This window comes from Nelusetta ayraudi, unplaced genomic scaffold (genome assembly GCF_046127955.1).
Source record: "Nelusetta ayraudi isolate G7.1 ecotype Tasmania unplaced genomic scaffold, CSIRO-AGI_Nayr_v1 ptg000004l, whole genome shotgun sequence".
NCBI classification, from domain to species: Eukaryota; Metazoa; Chordata; class Actinopteri; order Tetraodontiformes; family Monacanthidae; genus Nelusetta; species Nelusetta ayraudi.
The window spans coordinates 15,661,716-15,677,431 of NW_027466054.1; the positions used below are offsets into that span (position 1 = coordinate 15,661,716).

The 15,716-nt window shown below is 44.8% G+C and overlaps 4 protein-coding genes across 10 annotated transcripts in view; 3 read left to right on the forward strand and 1 right to left on the reverse strand.

Moving 5' to 3' along the window:
- Positions 1-13,786, forward strand: part of LOC142896129 (protein Wiz-like) — a 93,856-nt gene extending 80,070 nt beyond the window's left edge. Inside the window, exons 2-4 of the mRNA XM_076037627.1 lie at positions 11,701-11,858; positions 12,771-12,927; positions 12,961-13,786. Coding sequence (XP_075893742.1) covers positions 11,791-11,858; positions 12,771-12,927; positions 12,961-13,020 — 285 coding nt within the window. The 5' untranslated portion in view covers positions 11,701-11,790 and the 3' untranslated portion in view covers positions 13,021-13,786. The remainder of the gene's footprint in view (positions 1-11,700; positions 11,859-12,770; positions 12,928-12,960) is intronic.
- Positions 216-2,251, forward strand: junba (JunB proto-oncogene, AP-1 transcription factor subunit a). Its single transcript, XM_076037593.1, has one exon. It carries the CDS (start codon positions 864-866, stop codon positions 1,875-1,877), a length of 1,014 nt encoding a protein of 337 aa, XP_075893708.1. The 5' UTR covers positions 216-863; the 3' UTR covers positions 1,878-2,251.
- Positions 3,214-6,333, reverse strand: prdx2 (peroxiredoxin 2). The gene is made up of 6 exons (XM_076037615.1): positions 6,173-6,333; positions 5,235-5,349; positions 4,918-5,071; positions 4,289-4,411; positions 4,042-4,172; positions 3,214-3,600 (listed from the first exon to the last, which is right to left on the reverse strand). Exons 2-6 carry the CDS (start codon positions 5,335-5,337, stop codon positions 3,518-3,520), a joined length of 594 nt encoding a protein of 197 aa, XP_075893730.1. The 5' UTR covers positions 5,338-5,349; positions 6,173-6,333; the 3' UTR covers positions 3,214-3,517.
- Positions 5,446-11,635, forward strand: LOC142896022 (protein Wiz-like). Of its 7 annotated transcripts, none has more exons than XM_076037498.1 (7): positions 5,446-5,658; positions 7,981-8,056; positions 8,266-8,769; positions 9,034-9,747; positions 10,380-10,730; positions 11,163-11,377; positions 11,461-11,635. In XM_076037498.1, the coding sequence occupies exons 2-7, from the start codon at positions 8,044-8,046 to the stop codon at positions 11,617-11,619; spliced, it is 1,956 nt and encodes a 651-aa protein (XP_075893613.1). In that variant the 5' UTR covers positions 5,446-5,658; positions 7,981-8,043; the 3' UTR covers positions 11,620-11,635. The 7 variants fall into 7 exon arrangements, with proteins under 7 accessions (XP_075893613.1, XP_075893595.1, XP_075893605.1 ...); XM_076037480.1 differs by having other exon boundaries at positions 5,451-5,658; positions 8,263-8,769; XM_076037490.1 differs by lacking the exon at positions 5,446-5,658 and adding an exon at positions 6,759-6,922.
- Positions 13,787-15,716: the final 1,930 nt, after the last annotated feature.

The window sequence follows — 15,716 nt, forward strand, 5'->3', positions numbered from 1 at the left end:
GCCGCCGCCGCCGCCGCCTCCTCCTCCTCCTCCGCACTCCCACATCCCGGGGAGCTGGATGCGGGCCAGGATGGGATCGGCTTCCCGCTCCTGTCGGGGAGGAACTGGTGCGCCAGGATCTCCAAATATGGCTCGATCAATATCAGCTCGGGGGGGTCGCGCACACCCTGGCACCCTGGCACCAGACTACATATCCTCACCGAGGAGACGCTCGGGTCGAGATCAGAAGTTGTGGGCAGATCAAGAGGTTCCTTGTAGAGACTCTGGGCCACGTTTTCACGGCGACGTGCGAGTGAAGAAGGAAGGTGGAACTGTTTTGCGCCTTTTTCCTTCGGAGTTGCGCTTTTTTTTCCCCCTCCAATCTCTCTCTCCCCCACACGCACACACACGCCGGACGGCCTTGTGCGTGTTTACAGTCCTATATTCCTGGCAGCAACGTAAGACTGACGTAGGAGGCGGGGACTCGTAGAGGAAACGGGAACCAATCAGAAGACACACCTTATATATAGCGCGGCAGCGCGGCGAGCGCCTGTCATTACAGAGGAGAAAACAGAGCGGAAGCTCTCGACATATCTGAGCGAGAGAGTTTATTCCCTCTTGACGCGTGGATTGAAAAGAACCCAATTAGTCACTGGATTCAGCCGAAGGTACAAACCGACTACTTGGTAGGCCACTGTTTTGGACCTTTTCCTCTGTCTTTCGATAGATTTTGGTCTTCGGTATAATAATACAGCGGGGACTTTTATTCTGAAGGATTGAACCCGATGGGACGCTGACGCCTCGGTTATCGACACCTTCTCGCCGCGAGAGCACTTTTTTCTTTTTTCTTTTTTTAAATATTGACTGTGTGAAATTTTGAAAGTATGTCCACAATAATGGAACAACCTTTTTATGACGACTCGTTTCTCTCTGCTTATGGCCATCCAGGCGCTGCGCTGCCGGACTACAAACTGCTCAAGCAGAACATGAACTTGAACTTCTCAGAGTCTTACCGGAATTCAAACTTCAACAAGGCACACCAGCAGCACCTACGCGCCGACGGCGAGTTCTATCCGGCCGGGCCGGCGGACGTGGGCTCGCTGAAACTCGCCTCGCCCGAACTGGAGCGGCTCATCATCCAGAACAGCAACGGGCTCATCACCACCACGCCAACGCCGGCACACTACCTGTACAACCGCGGCATCACAGAGGAGCAGGAGGGCTTCGCCGACGGCTTCGTCAAAGCTCTAGACGACCTGCACAAGATGAACCAGATGGCACCTCCGAACGTCTCCATCGGAACCGGAGCCTGCGCGGCTCCAGCCGCCACGGCAGCGTCCGTGTTCGGCTCGTCCATGCAGCCGGAGCCGCTCGAGTACACCACGCTGGGCGGCTGCAGCAACCCCGGCCTGTCGACGCCGGGCAGCTACCCGTCCACCACCATCAGCTACCTACCGCACCACCACCAGTACCACCAGCACTCCCAGGCCATGGCGCACGGCTCCCACCACTTCCAGCACTCCCTGGCAGGCGTGGGCCTCCACCCGCAGCGGTTCGGCTCGGTGCTGAAGGAGGAGCCGCAGACGGTGCCCGACTTGCACTCGAGCGACAGCGGCTCGCCGCCGATGTCGCCGCTCGACATGGAGAACCAGGAGCGCATCAAGGCGGAGCGCAAGAGGCTGCGGAACCGGCTGGCGGCGTCCAAGTGCCGGAGGCGCAAGCTGGAGCGCATCTCCCGGCTGGAGGACAAGGTGAAGGTGCTGAAGACGGACAACGCCGGACTGTCGAACACGGCGTCTCTGCTGCGGGAGCAGGTGGCCCAGCTCAAACAGAAAGTCATGACGCACATGAGCAGCGGCTGCCAACTCATGCTGGCGCCCAAAGTCAAGTCTTACTGAGAGAGAAATGAAAAGCACGAACTTTGGGAGCAAAAAAACATGGGAAGAAGAAATAATGACGATAGACACTGGACAATAAATGCACTGACAACACGGTGGACAATCACTTTATACAATGAGAGAACTGGACCAGACAAGACTTTAAAGAGAAAAAAAACACTTCGGGCGTCTTTGAAAAAATTATGAAAAGTGTCGTCTCGGTTTTTTTTTTTTTTTTTTTTGCCTGTTTACATTTTTTTATTTTAACTTGTGATGACGTAAATTATTTGTCTTTATCAGGTTGAACCTGTTTTGTCCCCCCTCCCTCCTTTTTCCTTTTCTTTTTTTACTGTACAGTATATATTTAAGTAAAGGACGGTTGAGAAACAAAGAAAGCTTGGTGTGGTCCTTCTTCAGATTGTGACGTAGTACCTCTTCGTGGTATTAAATTCGAAAAAAAAACAACAATCTTTGTGTTGACAAAGATCTTAGCGAGTAGCGTTGGAGGCGTCAACGCGGAGGATTGTTTCCGTCTTGACGCACTTACGTCAGCCCCAATATGGCCAGTTTCTTTGCTCTGACGTCACATCACGGCAGGGTTTCCGGGAACTCCCTCCTACGTTGCCCGTCAGAGGAACTGCGCAGTGCTCTCCGCACCACAGTGCGTGCGTACGTGCTGGTTTGTCAATAAGTCTTATTCGAATCTGGGACTTTCCCCGTTTCTTTCTCGTTTCCCAAAACATGAGATCGGGGCAAAAAAGAAAGTTCCACACAAACATGCAGACTTCCTGTCAGAAGGGCGGCTGACTAGAATAAGCGCGCGCACACGCACACGATCCCAAAGGAGTAGGTCACTAATTCTAGATTAATAGTTATAGAAAGTTGTGGCATTGTTAACCTTTTTAGATGTTTAAAAAAAAAAAAAAAAAAAAAAACTTAGTCCAGTATTCATGTAACTACAATTTAAAAGGAAATTGGGAAATGTCTCGTCTAAAGAAACAAACATCCAAGTAAACGTTCCTTCAACAGAGCAAATTGTCCGTAATTGAGACATCCGTCTCCCATCATTTTCAACAATCCGATCTTTCTCAACCTACTACGCACCCATTTGGCAATACGTGCTTGATTCGTTGTGTCAAAGCACAACATAAGCAAATATTAAAGTCTTGCGACACACGCGCATCCTCTACAAGAAACACACGGAAGTTCCACAGAAAAGAAAAAGGTGCCGTGAAAGTGTGACTCATGCAAACTTGAGGTTGGACCGATTTCGGAAGGTCTATGTCGCCACCTAGTGTCCATTAAAAAAAAAAAAAAAAAAAAAAAACGCTTTCGGAAAATCACCAACAGACGCGCAGACCTTTTCCCCACTGCTTTAATAAAGATGGTAGGAAATCATTTACGACAGCAAGGAAAAATATTGTTTTTTTTTCTGAAAAAAATGAACAGTACAATACTTTCAGTGCTTGAGACTATGAGGTTGCCCTACCAGTTGTACATTGGACGTACGGAGACTTTGTAACAGGAGATCTATCTAGCAGGTTCTGACACTGTTGTGTTTAATACGTTAAATTGGACGCCATGAGAAATTGCTTCACAGGGACACCTCTTCTCTGAAGACAAGTGCTACAGTCAGGGGGACAGCGACAACACCTTCACATTTACTGCTTGGCAAAGAACTTTTTGCTCTTCTCCACATCGGGGATGATGGTATCACTGCCAGGTTTCCAGCCAGCGGGGCACACTTGAAGGGGAGAGGGGAGAGGCGTTACTCTCGAGTGCAACCGACGAGATGTTGAACTTTGAATCGAACTTAAACACCGTGGACAGAAAGTACATGTTCAAACAGAGGAGGGGGAGGGGTTGAACCAATAACCGCAAGGCCATGTGTACAGACAACCTATACACACGGAGTCTGTTGGTAGCTGCCAGGTAAGTTTGTTTAAACTAGATCCCCAAAAAACAAAGTAGAATTAAGCTAAAGTTGAACAACGGCAGTCAGGGCCAGGTTGTTCCTGCTGCTTGTGAGTGAAGATGAAGATGAAAAGCACCAAGATGCCGAAAAAGGCATGCAAACTAATTGTGAAATTATACCAATGATTCAAGAGCAAATACACAAAATAAACAATCAAAAATAATAATTAATATACAGTTGAGGCATTGCTGCAAGTCCCCCTCCGCTCACCTTCCCCATGTTTGTCAGTGAACTGGAAGGCCTGGATCAAACGCAGAGTTTCATCCACCGAGCGGCCGACAGGCAGGTCATTGATGGTGATCTGCCTCAAGATGCCTTTGTCGTCGATCACAAACAGACCCCTGAGAGACAAACCGGGGGTTTACAATAAGGCACCAGGAATCACCGGCAAACACAAAAGGCTCAATGATATCGAACTACTCAGTAAGTAGTCGGAGACATCAGGGCTCCGTCGGACCTGTACGCGATGCCATCATCCTCTTTCAGCACGCCGTAGTCTTTACAGATGCTCTTGGTCAGATCTGCCATGAGGGGGATCTTCATTTCACCCAGACCTCCCTGCTTTCTGGTGGTGTTGGTCCTGCAAATTAAAATATAATCCATTTCATGTAAGTACTCAAAGATCACAGAGGTGTGCTACTCTTCATCCATTGGATAAACTACATAGCATGATAAGGTTGGTTATCCAGTAAAAAAAAAAAATAATAATAATAATAATAAATATTTTTTTTTCTTTTTTTCTTTTTAAAGGGAAACCAGTAAAAAAAAATGAGGATATTTTGCCTTTACAAGGACATAGCAGTTGACTTATTTAAAAATTAAATGTCATTTCAACTGGAAAACTTTTCAAGACTGTCAAGATGATTTTTTTAAAAAGATTAAACTAGTTTGGCAAAAAAAAACAAAAAAAACATGACACCTTAAAAGTAGTAGATCTTATTAAAATAACTGAAGAAGCAAGGAATACATTACACGTCAAACTTATTGTGTTTTTCAATTAAAAACAGCAAGAATCAAACAAGTGTCAGCTGTTAGTTACCAGCTGGAGTCACAAACATCTCAAAAGTATCCCCTCCATTTTCTTACCATGCCAAGTGACTGAATTGGGAGTCAATGGAGCAGCCAATAACCTCGCAGCCAATACTGCGGAATTCCTCCACCCTGTCGCTGAAAGCAATGATCTCAGTGGGACACACGAACGTGAAGTCCAGGGGGTAGAAGAAGAGGACCAGGTACTTTCCTGGAGAATGTAGAAACATCAAATAAACAGCTGTCACAGAATTGGCCTTCTTCCCAACTGATGTTTAAGAGAGGCATTAGCCACAAGAGGAAATTCAGAGCAAAGTAACGCGTTTCAAACACCTCTTCGTAAAAACCTATGTAAAAACAACCACCACAGTTACCTTTGTAGTCCCCAAGCTTGATGTTCTCAAACTGCCCCTTCACAACAGCGGTGGCGTTGAAGTCTGGGGCAGGCTGGCCAATCTTGGCATTTCCAGAAGACATGGTGGTCAGTGACTATAAGAGATAGAACGTCGAGTTACTGGAACATTCCTGATGCATGTGCTCGCTCACAGATAACTCGCGCTGGGTGGAGCCTGAGGCACAACCTGCAGCTCAGATGATAAATAATTCTAAACAAAAATTACAAATATATTCACAATAAGAGAGGATTAAATGTTAAACTCAACCTCGTGTCAAATGTTCTTTCTTTTTTTTTTTTTTTTAAATACTAAAACTGAGTTCAGTTGGGCAAATAACCTCAAGTCACATGCAAGTCATGTAGAGCTTCAAGGAACAAAAGCCCATTAAGAAGATTACATAACCGTGAGCCCATAACTATTGGGGCATACATGATATAATGATACATATAATGCAACCGAACATTGTTTAAATGCGCATCATCATGCAGAAATTGTTTTTTAACTTTGCTGTAGTCACTGAAACGGGAAGCAGCATTACCAATAAAATCACGACAATATAAATGGTGCCATTGCGAGAACATCCAATTCAATATCCCCCAAACATTGAACATAGTTTAGGTAAATTAGCACAAACTTGCCGATGTTAACGTTTCAAGAAAATGTGAAGCGTGGTGGTGGTGGTGGGGAACTGGCGCTGCTCTAACCTGAGAAGCAGGGACAAAGAGCTGACAACAGGCCCAGTCACTTAAGTGGAAAAGGGAGCAAAGAAACCGCACCGGCCGGCTAGCTCACTGTTAGCAGGATGTTGCAAACCGGTTTCTTCCTAAACTGCTCAGGGCAAATGATCGGTACGTGCAAACATAACGGAAAGGCGATCGCATTTAGTTGCGGGGGGAAACGAGTAAACGCAGACTCACCTGTTTTCACGGTAGGCCGAGAAGTCTTTTTTTTTTCTGCAACTGACGAAGTCTGCAACTGCCAAGAAGAAAGCGGAGGCAAACGGGAAGACTGTGTTCATTAAGTGGGCGGAGTTCACGGCGGCCCACGGAAGTCAAAGTGAAATCCTTCAAAGGAAAAGTATAGGGCTACCGATTTGAACACTAACCACGAACTTAAGCCAACAAATGATCGCGGTTCATTAAAAAAATAAAAATAAAAATAAAGATTTGTCAGAAAAGAGGATATTTGGATTCCCAAAGACCATGATTAAAACTCTAATTTAAAACCAATTCCTCTTTAAATTGACTTACTCATACTCATAAACTCGTGAAAAATAAATGTGTACCCATATCTCTACCTGCATTTCTGTTCTCTCGTGGAGTACATGTTAAAGTAAATTCTCATTGCGTTATTTTCTATGAATAACTGTTGTGTTTGCAACCTATCTATGACCTATTAACATTCAATAAGTCTAAATAAATAAAAGTCCTAGTATATTTTTTGATTAAATGAATAGTATTCGTAATTAATGGCCATAGACAGATGGACTATATCTAAGTATAACGGAATTAAACACGTTCTTATGTTCCCGATGCACCAGCCGTTGAAGCTCCCGTATTCATTTTCTGGTATTTTATTTTGGAACACTAACACATGACCTATTACTTCCGCAAAGGCTCTCAGTGGATTTCAAAGTGGCTTGCAAAAGTGGACTTTCCGGGCTAAAGGTAAACTAAATCACATGTTATTGTAAACAGCTGTTAATTGATGTCTGTGCAGGGCACACTGTGCTTCGGTCACTATCTTTTGTTGTTACGTTCAGTTTGGGAGAGGCTCAAACACATTGTACCCTAAGCTAGCATGCAGCCAAACAAAGGGCGCAGCATTGTTTTGATCTTTTAAGTTTGCGTCTCTGGTTTTAATTACAAGACTCGTCGGCCTTGTTCAACTCATCCTTTGCCAGTGCTTTAAGAGATACTGAGGAAAGAAGAAACGGATGAAAATAAGTGAATTGTGTTATGGGCTGTCGCATTCCACAATCGTGTCAATAGTCAAACATAATTGACAGGCAAGTTTCGTGTCTCTGAGATGTGTCCCCATAACAGATGAAGTCAGAAAATCCCCTTACATGCGTTTTCACACTATTTGAGTCAACGCTTCAATGGGGTAAAAACATCACAAGTGAGAGGTTTTCCAACACGGGCGCCGCCATCTTGCAGTACCATGTCACGCGACCTCACTTTGGTGTTCGCCTGATTAGATTCAGCGCTGGAGACAGTGAATACACAGTAATTAACCGGTGGTTGTCCAAAGTAATTTAAAAAAAAAACAAAGTTGTTGTAACACTGACGACGTGTTCAATGTGGTCAGTTTTAACTCTTTATGTAAACATACTGTAACCTGTCACCAACCAACTTATCCCGCTTTACAAGAAACGATTCATGACTATTTGATTATTTCCATTAAAAATAGAAGGTTGTGTATTCTGAGGGTCTCACAAACAGCCAGTACAATCAGTACGCTTACACGACTCCGAGTTTTGTGTTGTGATAAAGTCATCGAGGAGTCTTTGGAAAACAAAACATTTTACTAAAATAATACTAGGCCACTAATAGGCCTCGAAACACTAGAAGGATGACAGACATGCCGTTCTATCCCATAATCTTCTGTCACCAACACAGTTCGTGTCCCAAGTCAATCAATGTCTCTCAGCAGGAAGATTGTTCTTCAACTCATTGATTTATGAAATATGGATTGACTAATAAAATATCTGTAACTGTTTTAGAGACTGACGTGATCTGCTGGAGGTTGACTGTGTCGTCCTTCAGACTAACCTGACAACAAAGCCATGGCTTCACCAGGTAGGTGACGGTCACGCTTTGTTCTGTTTAGTGTCTCACTTTCAGGTTCTCAACTATAGTAGACTGCCTTACTTGTAAGTGTAATTAACAATAAGTTTTTTTTTCCCCCCCTCTACGAATATTCTTTTGATAACAACCAGGAAGCAAAGAAGTCTTTTAAGAAGCCGAGGTTTGCTTATTTTCAACTTTTATCTCGCCCTCCCCAGTAGCGACTTCACAACCACTTATCTGCTTGGTGTGCGGAACCTACTTCGAGTCACGGCGAGGTCTCTCCAGCCACGCCCGCCTCCACCTGCGGCAGCTCGGCGTGACCTTGTCAGAAAGCAGCGGGGCTCCCATTGAGCTCCTCTACCAGCTCATCAAAGAGAGAGACGGCGCCCTCCCGGACCTCACGGCGGACCCGTCCGCTGCGGAGATGCTTCCGTTCAAGAAAACGCTGCAGAAGGACTCGGCCGAGCTCTCAAATCCCAGCGACAGAAGTGCCTCCTGTAAAGCCGAGGGCAAAGCCACGAAGACTTCAGAGAAAAAGGATCGTCAGGGGTCTCCCGCCACGCTGAAGGAGTCAACGAGTTCTCTGCCCCCAGCGTCCCCTTCAGGTCTGATGACAGCCGAGTCGAGAGCAAGCGAAGGCAGCAGCTCGTCCGCTAACGATCAGCTATCACCAACCAAACCACTATGGGCTCCGCTTGAAACCGATGCCCCAATCACATTAGGTATGGCTGATTATGAAGAGTTTTCTTTTCTTTTATTTTGGACAAGTAGATTTTTTCTTTTACCTTGACAGTAGTCTTCCTCAAGAGCGTCTTTAAAAGAAAAATCTGCTTATCTGATATAGGAGAAAAGAAAAAACTTTGTATCAGCACTGTAGAATAAGATATGTTTCACCAAGTGAAAATTGTATATAAAAAAAAAAGTTGTGGTATTGCGTCGTATCGTGTTGTCATTATTGCTGTGTTGTTGTTTTTTTAAAATCCCAGACACTACTGACGAGGTCCACGTGTGCCAGCTGTGCGGGTCCTGGTACGAAAGCCGCAAAGGCCTTTCCAATCACGCCCGCTCACATCTGCGCCACATCGGCATCCCTGACGGCGAAGCCAAGGGCAGCCCCATCGATCTCCTCTACCGGATCATGGAGGAGGAGGACCTGAAGCCCATCACCGCCGAGGAGCAGAGTCAGTTCGCCTTAAAAAAACCCGCCGGCTCGTCCTCCAAACGTCCGTCCGGTCTGACGTCCCCCGCCACGTCTCCCCCCCCGAAGAGGCCGAAAACCTCGGAGGATTGCGTCTGCATTCTCTGCGGGGAGGAGTTTGAGAGCCGCAAAGGCCTGGGCAGCCACTCACGCTCCCACCTGAACCAGCTCGGATTGGTGCACCCGCTGGGGAAGATGTCCCCCATCGACACCATCCAGGAGCTGGTCATCAGTGGCGTTCTGCAAGCGGCACGACACCCCAAAGCCACTGCTGGATTGTCTCTAGCACAGACTCAGCCGTCATCCTCCTCAGCCAAAAGCAGCCCTCAGCCTTCTGCCAACAAGGCCCCGAAAGCCAAAAAAGGCTTCCGACTGGCAGTCGACCCCCTGCTCAGGAAGCCCAAACTGGAGCCTGTGGAGACCGAGGTGTCCGGTCAACCAGATGGATCCAGCAGCAGCAACATGATGCAAAAGCCTCTGGGTGCAAAACCTCTTGACACAGGTATAACTCCAAGGTCAACGTCTTTGTATTGTCATGTTCACTGTGCATTCAATACACAAGAGTAGGAAATATGATGTTTCTCAATGTGTGACCAAAGTGCAAAATCAAAGACTAAAAAAAAATCCTAATTAAATATAGCATGTTAAAATAATGAATATAGATTGAAAAAAACAATATGTATAAATTCACTCTCATTAAAATAAGTGGTCCATCCTTTAAAAGTGCAGGTGGTGCATTCAGTCTCTGGACTTGGCAGGTGACTATCTGTCAAGGCTAAAAGTGTGCAGGTGTATCTGTAGAGATGCAGGGAAGTCTGTTGATGAGTCCTACGGCTCGTGGAAAGAAGCTTTTCAGCTTCGTGTTGGATTTGCAGCTGATGCTTCTGTATCTCCTCCCTGATGGCAAAAGGGAGGAGATGTGGAGGGAGGGCTGGAGTGGGAGCATGATGTTGGAGGTGGCTCTGCTGATGCAACGCTGTTGGCATAGCTCCATCAGGCAGGGGAGTGGGGTGCCGGTATTGTTAGGCTCTTCTTAACAATATTGCAGAGTGCAGTTGTTGCTTGTGGATTTCAGATGAATGATTCTGAAATGTGCTTCTCTTAATGTTCTCCATCCCGGTGTCTCTCTGGCAGACTCGCGCCCTCCTCCCACGGTGCTCTGCGATTTCTGTGGCCAGCTGTTTGAGACCCGCAAGGCGCTCTCGTGCCACGTGCGTGCGCACCTCCGCCACCTGGGCCTCACTTGGTCGATCAAGACCTCGCCGATCGCCCTCCTCAAGGAGGTCATGATCCAGGGGGTGGAGGGCCGAAGGGAGTCGGCCCCCTGCGGCCCCTGGGGAAAATCCACGTGGAGCCCCCAGGGCTCCAGAAGGTCTCTGGACAGCCTGCAGAAGGGGGAGCCAGACAGCAGACCCTGCAGCTCACCTCTGGACTTCTCCATGAAGGACAAGTCGCCGTCTGGCAAGAGCGGAGCCTCACACCAAGGTAGGGCACGACTTTCCAGTTCATTATTAGACTTTTTGTTCAAATTGTTTGTATTGCTCAAAGCTGTCAGTCAATGTTACAAGTGATGTCTTAACACGGTTAAGTCAGCAAAGCAGCACATTTGCATGTGAAATGATGTCACAAAAAGATTTTTAAAGCTCAAATGTGTCCTCATACAAGTTTACAACGTTTTGGGTTTAAAATTGAAATAAACAGAACAAAAACAATGTATTTTAACCCCAAAACACTTGCCCTTGTATTTCCACTTCCTAAAGAAGTCAGGATGGAAGATTTAAAAACATGAATGTATCAATAAAATAAATTTTCTCATAATCTTTTGGAACTAATTGATAAACCAGCCACTGACAGTACGACTGTGCGGGTCCTGGGTCGATTTTTTTATTTATTTTTCTTCGATTTTTGCTTCACCAGATGCCTCCTGTGAGCTGTGCGGCTTCGACTTTGAGAACCGCAAGGCCTTGGCCAGTCACGCGCGGGCCCACCTCCGCCAGCTGGGCATCATGGAGTGGAAGGCGGACGGAGCCACCTCCCCCATCGAGCTGCTGAGCGAGTTGATCCGCAACGACCCGGCCAAGGTGGCGGCCATCACCCACCGCTACCGCATGGGAGACCTTTACATCAAGAAGGTTGGCTGAAACTCACTCTACAAAAGACAAAGTCTGAGGTGGGAAACCTGTGTGTCATTTAATGCTTTAATGCTTTTCTTCAGTCCCACCGATCCACGGCCTCGCCCTCTGACTCCGTGTCTGGCGGCAGCCTGCAGAAGGTGCACAGGGACGACCTGGGCGGCACGGCCGGCTCATCCAGACAGTCACACGGCCACGGCCGGTCTGCTGCAGCCACCAGTGTGCACAGGGGTAAGTGGTGACTAATGGCTAATTGTCAAATATACTTTGTCAAAACTCTTTTCCCCCGGATGCATAATTCGTGTGTGTTTTTTTTTTTTGAAGGTGTCCATCCTCCAAAATATGTGGTGCCTTCACGGAGGGAGAACCAGGACGGCTCCCAGCAGCCATCACGGTCGGGCAGCATCCCAGCTATGCTGCCGAAGCCCCCGCTGACCCAACTGGTCAAAGTGGTGGGCAAAGTCTACTCCCTCAAGTGCAGGTCAGTCCACTGAGTGCAATAACGAACACAGGAAGTCGCACATGATTTATCCCCACTTATCCATCTGCCCATAAAAAAACATTTCGTCTAGGGAAGCAAACCAGCATGCAAGTTGGCCAAAGTAGAAAAGTGACACGTGTGCAAAGTCTCTTCTTCTTCTGTGGTTCTTCCCTTCATGCCTGCTGCCCCTGAATCCCCAGTAGTGTTGTTAGATTACTCCATAAAAGTAAACTACTGATGACTGATTACTCTGTTAAAAGTAATCTAATTATTTATTTACCTTCTTTGTTTTATAAGTAATCAATACTAATTACTTTAGTTAAAAAAAGATTAAGTAACTGTTGAGAACACCTTGTTTCCTGCACATAACTTACAACGAACCACAATATTCTTTGATTTAGACGAGATGAACTCAAAATAATGTAATAGATTACTCGCCAACACTGATCCCCAAAGGAATCTGACTGTTTATTCAATCGACTGAAGGAATGAGGAAGTGGAACACAACTGTTTCGTTACGTGTTGAAAGACTTTCCTCCTGATGGTTTCACAGTTGAACTGTGAATATCTGCTGTGCGAGGTTCGAGGTATTTTCTCTTCAAGAGAGAAATAGCAATGATAATCCTCCACATTTGTCCCAGTTGTCTCCTGTCTTTTGGTGCCTGAACACCATTGAGGGAACACACCAGCTTGTTGCCTCTGCCTCTTATCATTTTTGCTAGATCTCAGACACATCAAGAACAAGTAAATGCCATTTTCAGCAGCCAAAGAATTCCAACCTTAAAAACAACTCTGCCTCTTGTGTCGAAAACCAAATGCAGGCATTGGAAAGCAAGCCGTAAATCGAGTTCATTCCGCCAATTAAAGCTCCCGTTCTCATTCTCCACACATTCCCTCCGGGTTTCTTCTCAGGTTCTGTGAAGAGGTGTTCCACGGCCCTCTGTCCGTCCAGGAGCAGTGGATCGCACACCTGCAGAAACACATCCTGTCGCTGGGCTACAAGGGCAAAGCGTCCCCTCCCGCTGCGCCGGTGGAGACGCCGGTGGAGGCGCCGGTGGAGGAGGCGCCGGTGGAGGCGCCGGTGGAGGAGGCGCCGGTGGAGGCGCCGGTGGAGGAGGCGCCGGTGGAGACGCCGGCGCTCGTCCCTCCCGTCGCTGTTTAGAGGATCGCACCAAACTCAACGACTCAAGGACTCTGAAGTCACAGTCGGCAAACACTTCTGCCTTAACATACGAGAAGAACTAGCCACGGTCCTGATGCTCCCGTTTCTTGTCCTGAAGAGGGCGACAACGAGTCACACAAACCATAAAGCTGCAGATCGCATGACTGATGACAAGATGTCAAATGCAAAAACTCAATATGTCCTTCAGTTGAGGAAGGGGGGCGACCCTGTGAGGTTCGTTACATTTTCTCATTTCCCCCTTTTTAAAATTCTACTTTCAGTCTGTTAGAACACGGGTCAAAATGTCACTGTTTCAATTTTCCGACTTCATATGATTTATATGCAAGTATGAAAAAGCCTCATTTTATGAGTTTTTTATTTTTTTAAAAAAAAAGGTTTTTACTAGAAACCTGGAAGCCCACTTTTCTAACATGTTTTGTACAGTTAAACTGTGAAGGAAAAAAAAAACAAATGATCAATGTACGTACTGTATTTTTTTCTTTAAAAATCATCTTGTCATCACTCTGTAGACTTCCCTGTTACAAGTGTTTGGTGTTAGTTTTGTTTTTAACACCTTTAATAAATTAAATTATAATTTGTATTTTACATAGCCATTTTTTCTGTCTCTGTACCTGTTATTGTTGCGGCATTTCTGATAACCAGTAAGCCTGTTGTGTGTGTGTATGTGTGTTTAAAGGATTTTTTTTAAAAAACAACTTTTTAATAAAACACATTTGATGAACACAAGACAAGTTTCTAAACACACTATTGGTCGCTGTTGCCTCTTTTTTTATGTGTGACTCAAGTTTAGATTTCGTTCTTGGTAAACTCTGTAATTTAATTCAGAACATTACATCCCGCGAGTGGAAAAACGGTACATTTATTATGGCAAGAGAGACTTGAGCCTCCTTTGTTGCTATTGTAAGACAGTCAAATCCACATCCTGAAGTGTTTTCTCTAACAATGGAAGTTCTTCAAAGACGGGGGTTACAACTGTGTGTATCTCACCTATTGTAACATGTAACATGATTTACATGTCGCAGGAAAGAAACCCCCGAGGGCCAAAAGGTATCTCCTTGGGTTTGTTGGATTTGCATTCAGGGACTGTCTCTGCCTTTTGTTTATAACTTTCCTTTGAAATGTTGTGAGTGTCAATGCGAGAGGTATGAAGGTCTTGGTGATCTATTATTGCTGTGGAAAATTACCCCTGATGACCATTTTAAATATGCATTTTAGCAGTGTCTCTGTTCTGGGAGGATATTTAAGGGAAGGAACAAGAATCTGAAGGACTCTCTCTTCTTCTGTTTTCTCCTTCTTCTTCTGTTTCTTTGTCTTCTTGATTTGCTTACCATCATTTTTACACAACCGGTCTGTTACAATTTTGCTGCATTTTTACTCTGGACATTGCAATAAACTGGTATGTTATCCATTTCCCTTCAATACCAACTTGTTGAGACTTTTGTTCTATGTTGAGAATAATCTGACATTAGATGTTGATTTAGTCTTCAGTTATATGGTAGATTTATCTGAGTAAAGTTGTACTCTTTACCTCTGAGTTGAATAGAAAAGATTGAGTATAATATCTCAACCTAGATGTCTGGGCTGTTCTTCTATGTTAAGAAGGTCACTGAATGCTTTGTCTATATCTGCCATCACTGAACTAAGATAGGGATTAATCAGAATCCCAAAGACCTTAGTTATATGGTAAGTTTCACTGGACATTATTCAAACCCTTAACCTCTGAGCTGGACAGGTAAGATTGGGTATCATGTTCAATAACCTCTGAATACTCCAACCCAGACATCAGGCTATTCTTCCATGTTTAATGAACAAACTGAATAGTTTTGTTAATGTATATAAGCCATCCCTGAACTGAAGACTAATGTCAGATCACGAGAATTTAATTATTATTGAGTCTATATTCTTAATTGTTAATCAAGTCTTTCTCTCAATCAAGATAAGATAAAGATAAAGTTATTATTATCAAATGGAGTCAGATTAAATTAATTATTATGTACTTTACTTTGAAATCCTCGTCTTAACACCGGAACGACGGAATACGTATTGGGGAGATATTATTATTTGTGCCTAGATATTTCCTCCCCTACACTATGAACCAGAACGTGTGTCTGAACAGGCCTGCTCCGATAGTTTCCATGTTGGTGGCGCCACAGTCTTAATGTTTAAGTTGACACACTGGCACTGGCTTTAAAAGTCGCCAAAAAGGACCCGCTATAGTTTGTTCGTCGTATCATCCAACAAGTCTAATGAATGTTAATTTTAAATTATTATCTAAATCACTGCTGCTTGACCTCAAATCTGTTTTTAAGAGACAGACGTTCCCTCTCTAATCTAGACATTTCTTTTAACGTGATGTCTCAACAACTAATACACAGTAGATTTAAATGTCCTCAGATAATCCTTTTTTTGTTGTTGTTGTTTGGAGGAATTTGGTTTTGTGAACTTTTTTATTTCTTTAATTCAACTGTTATATATATATATGTTAAAAAATAACAAGGAGATTCAACACTGAGATGCGCAAAAATAAAAATAACAAGAAGGCTGATGACTACTTTGTTTTCAAGTCATTTTTCCAGTTTATTGAAAGTCCCATGTGATGATGTCATCTATTATTAAGAAGTATAAGTTTAAGTTCTTCTATTATTCTTCTATTCTTAAGAAGTTAAGTCTTTTTC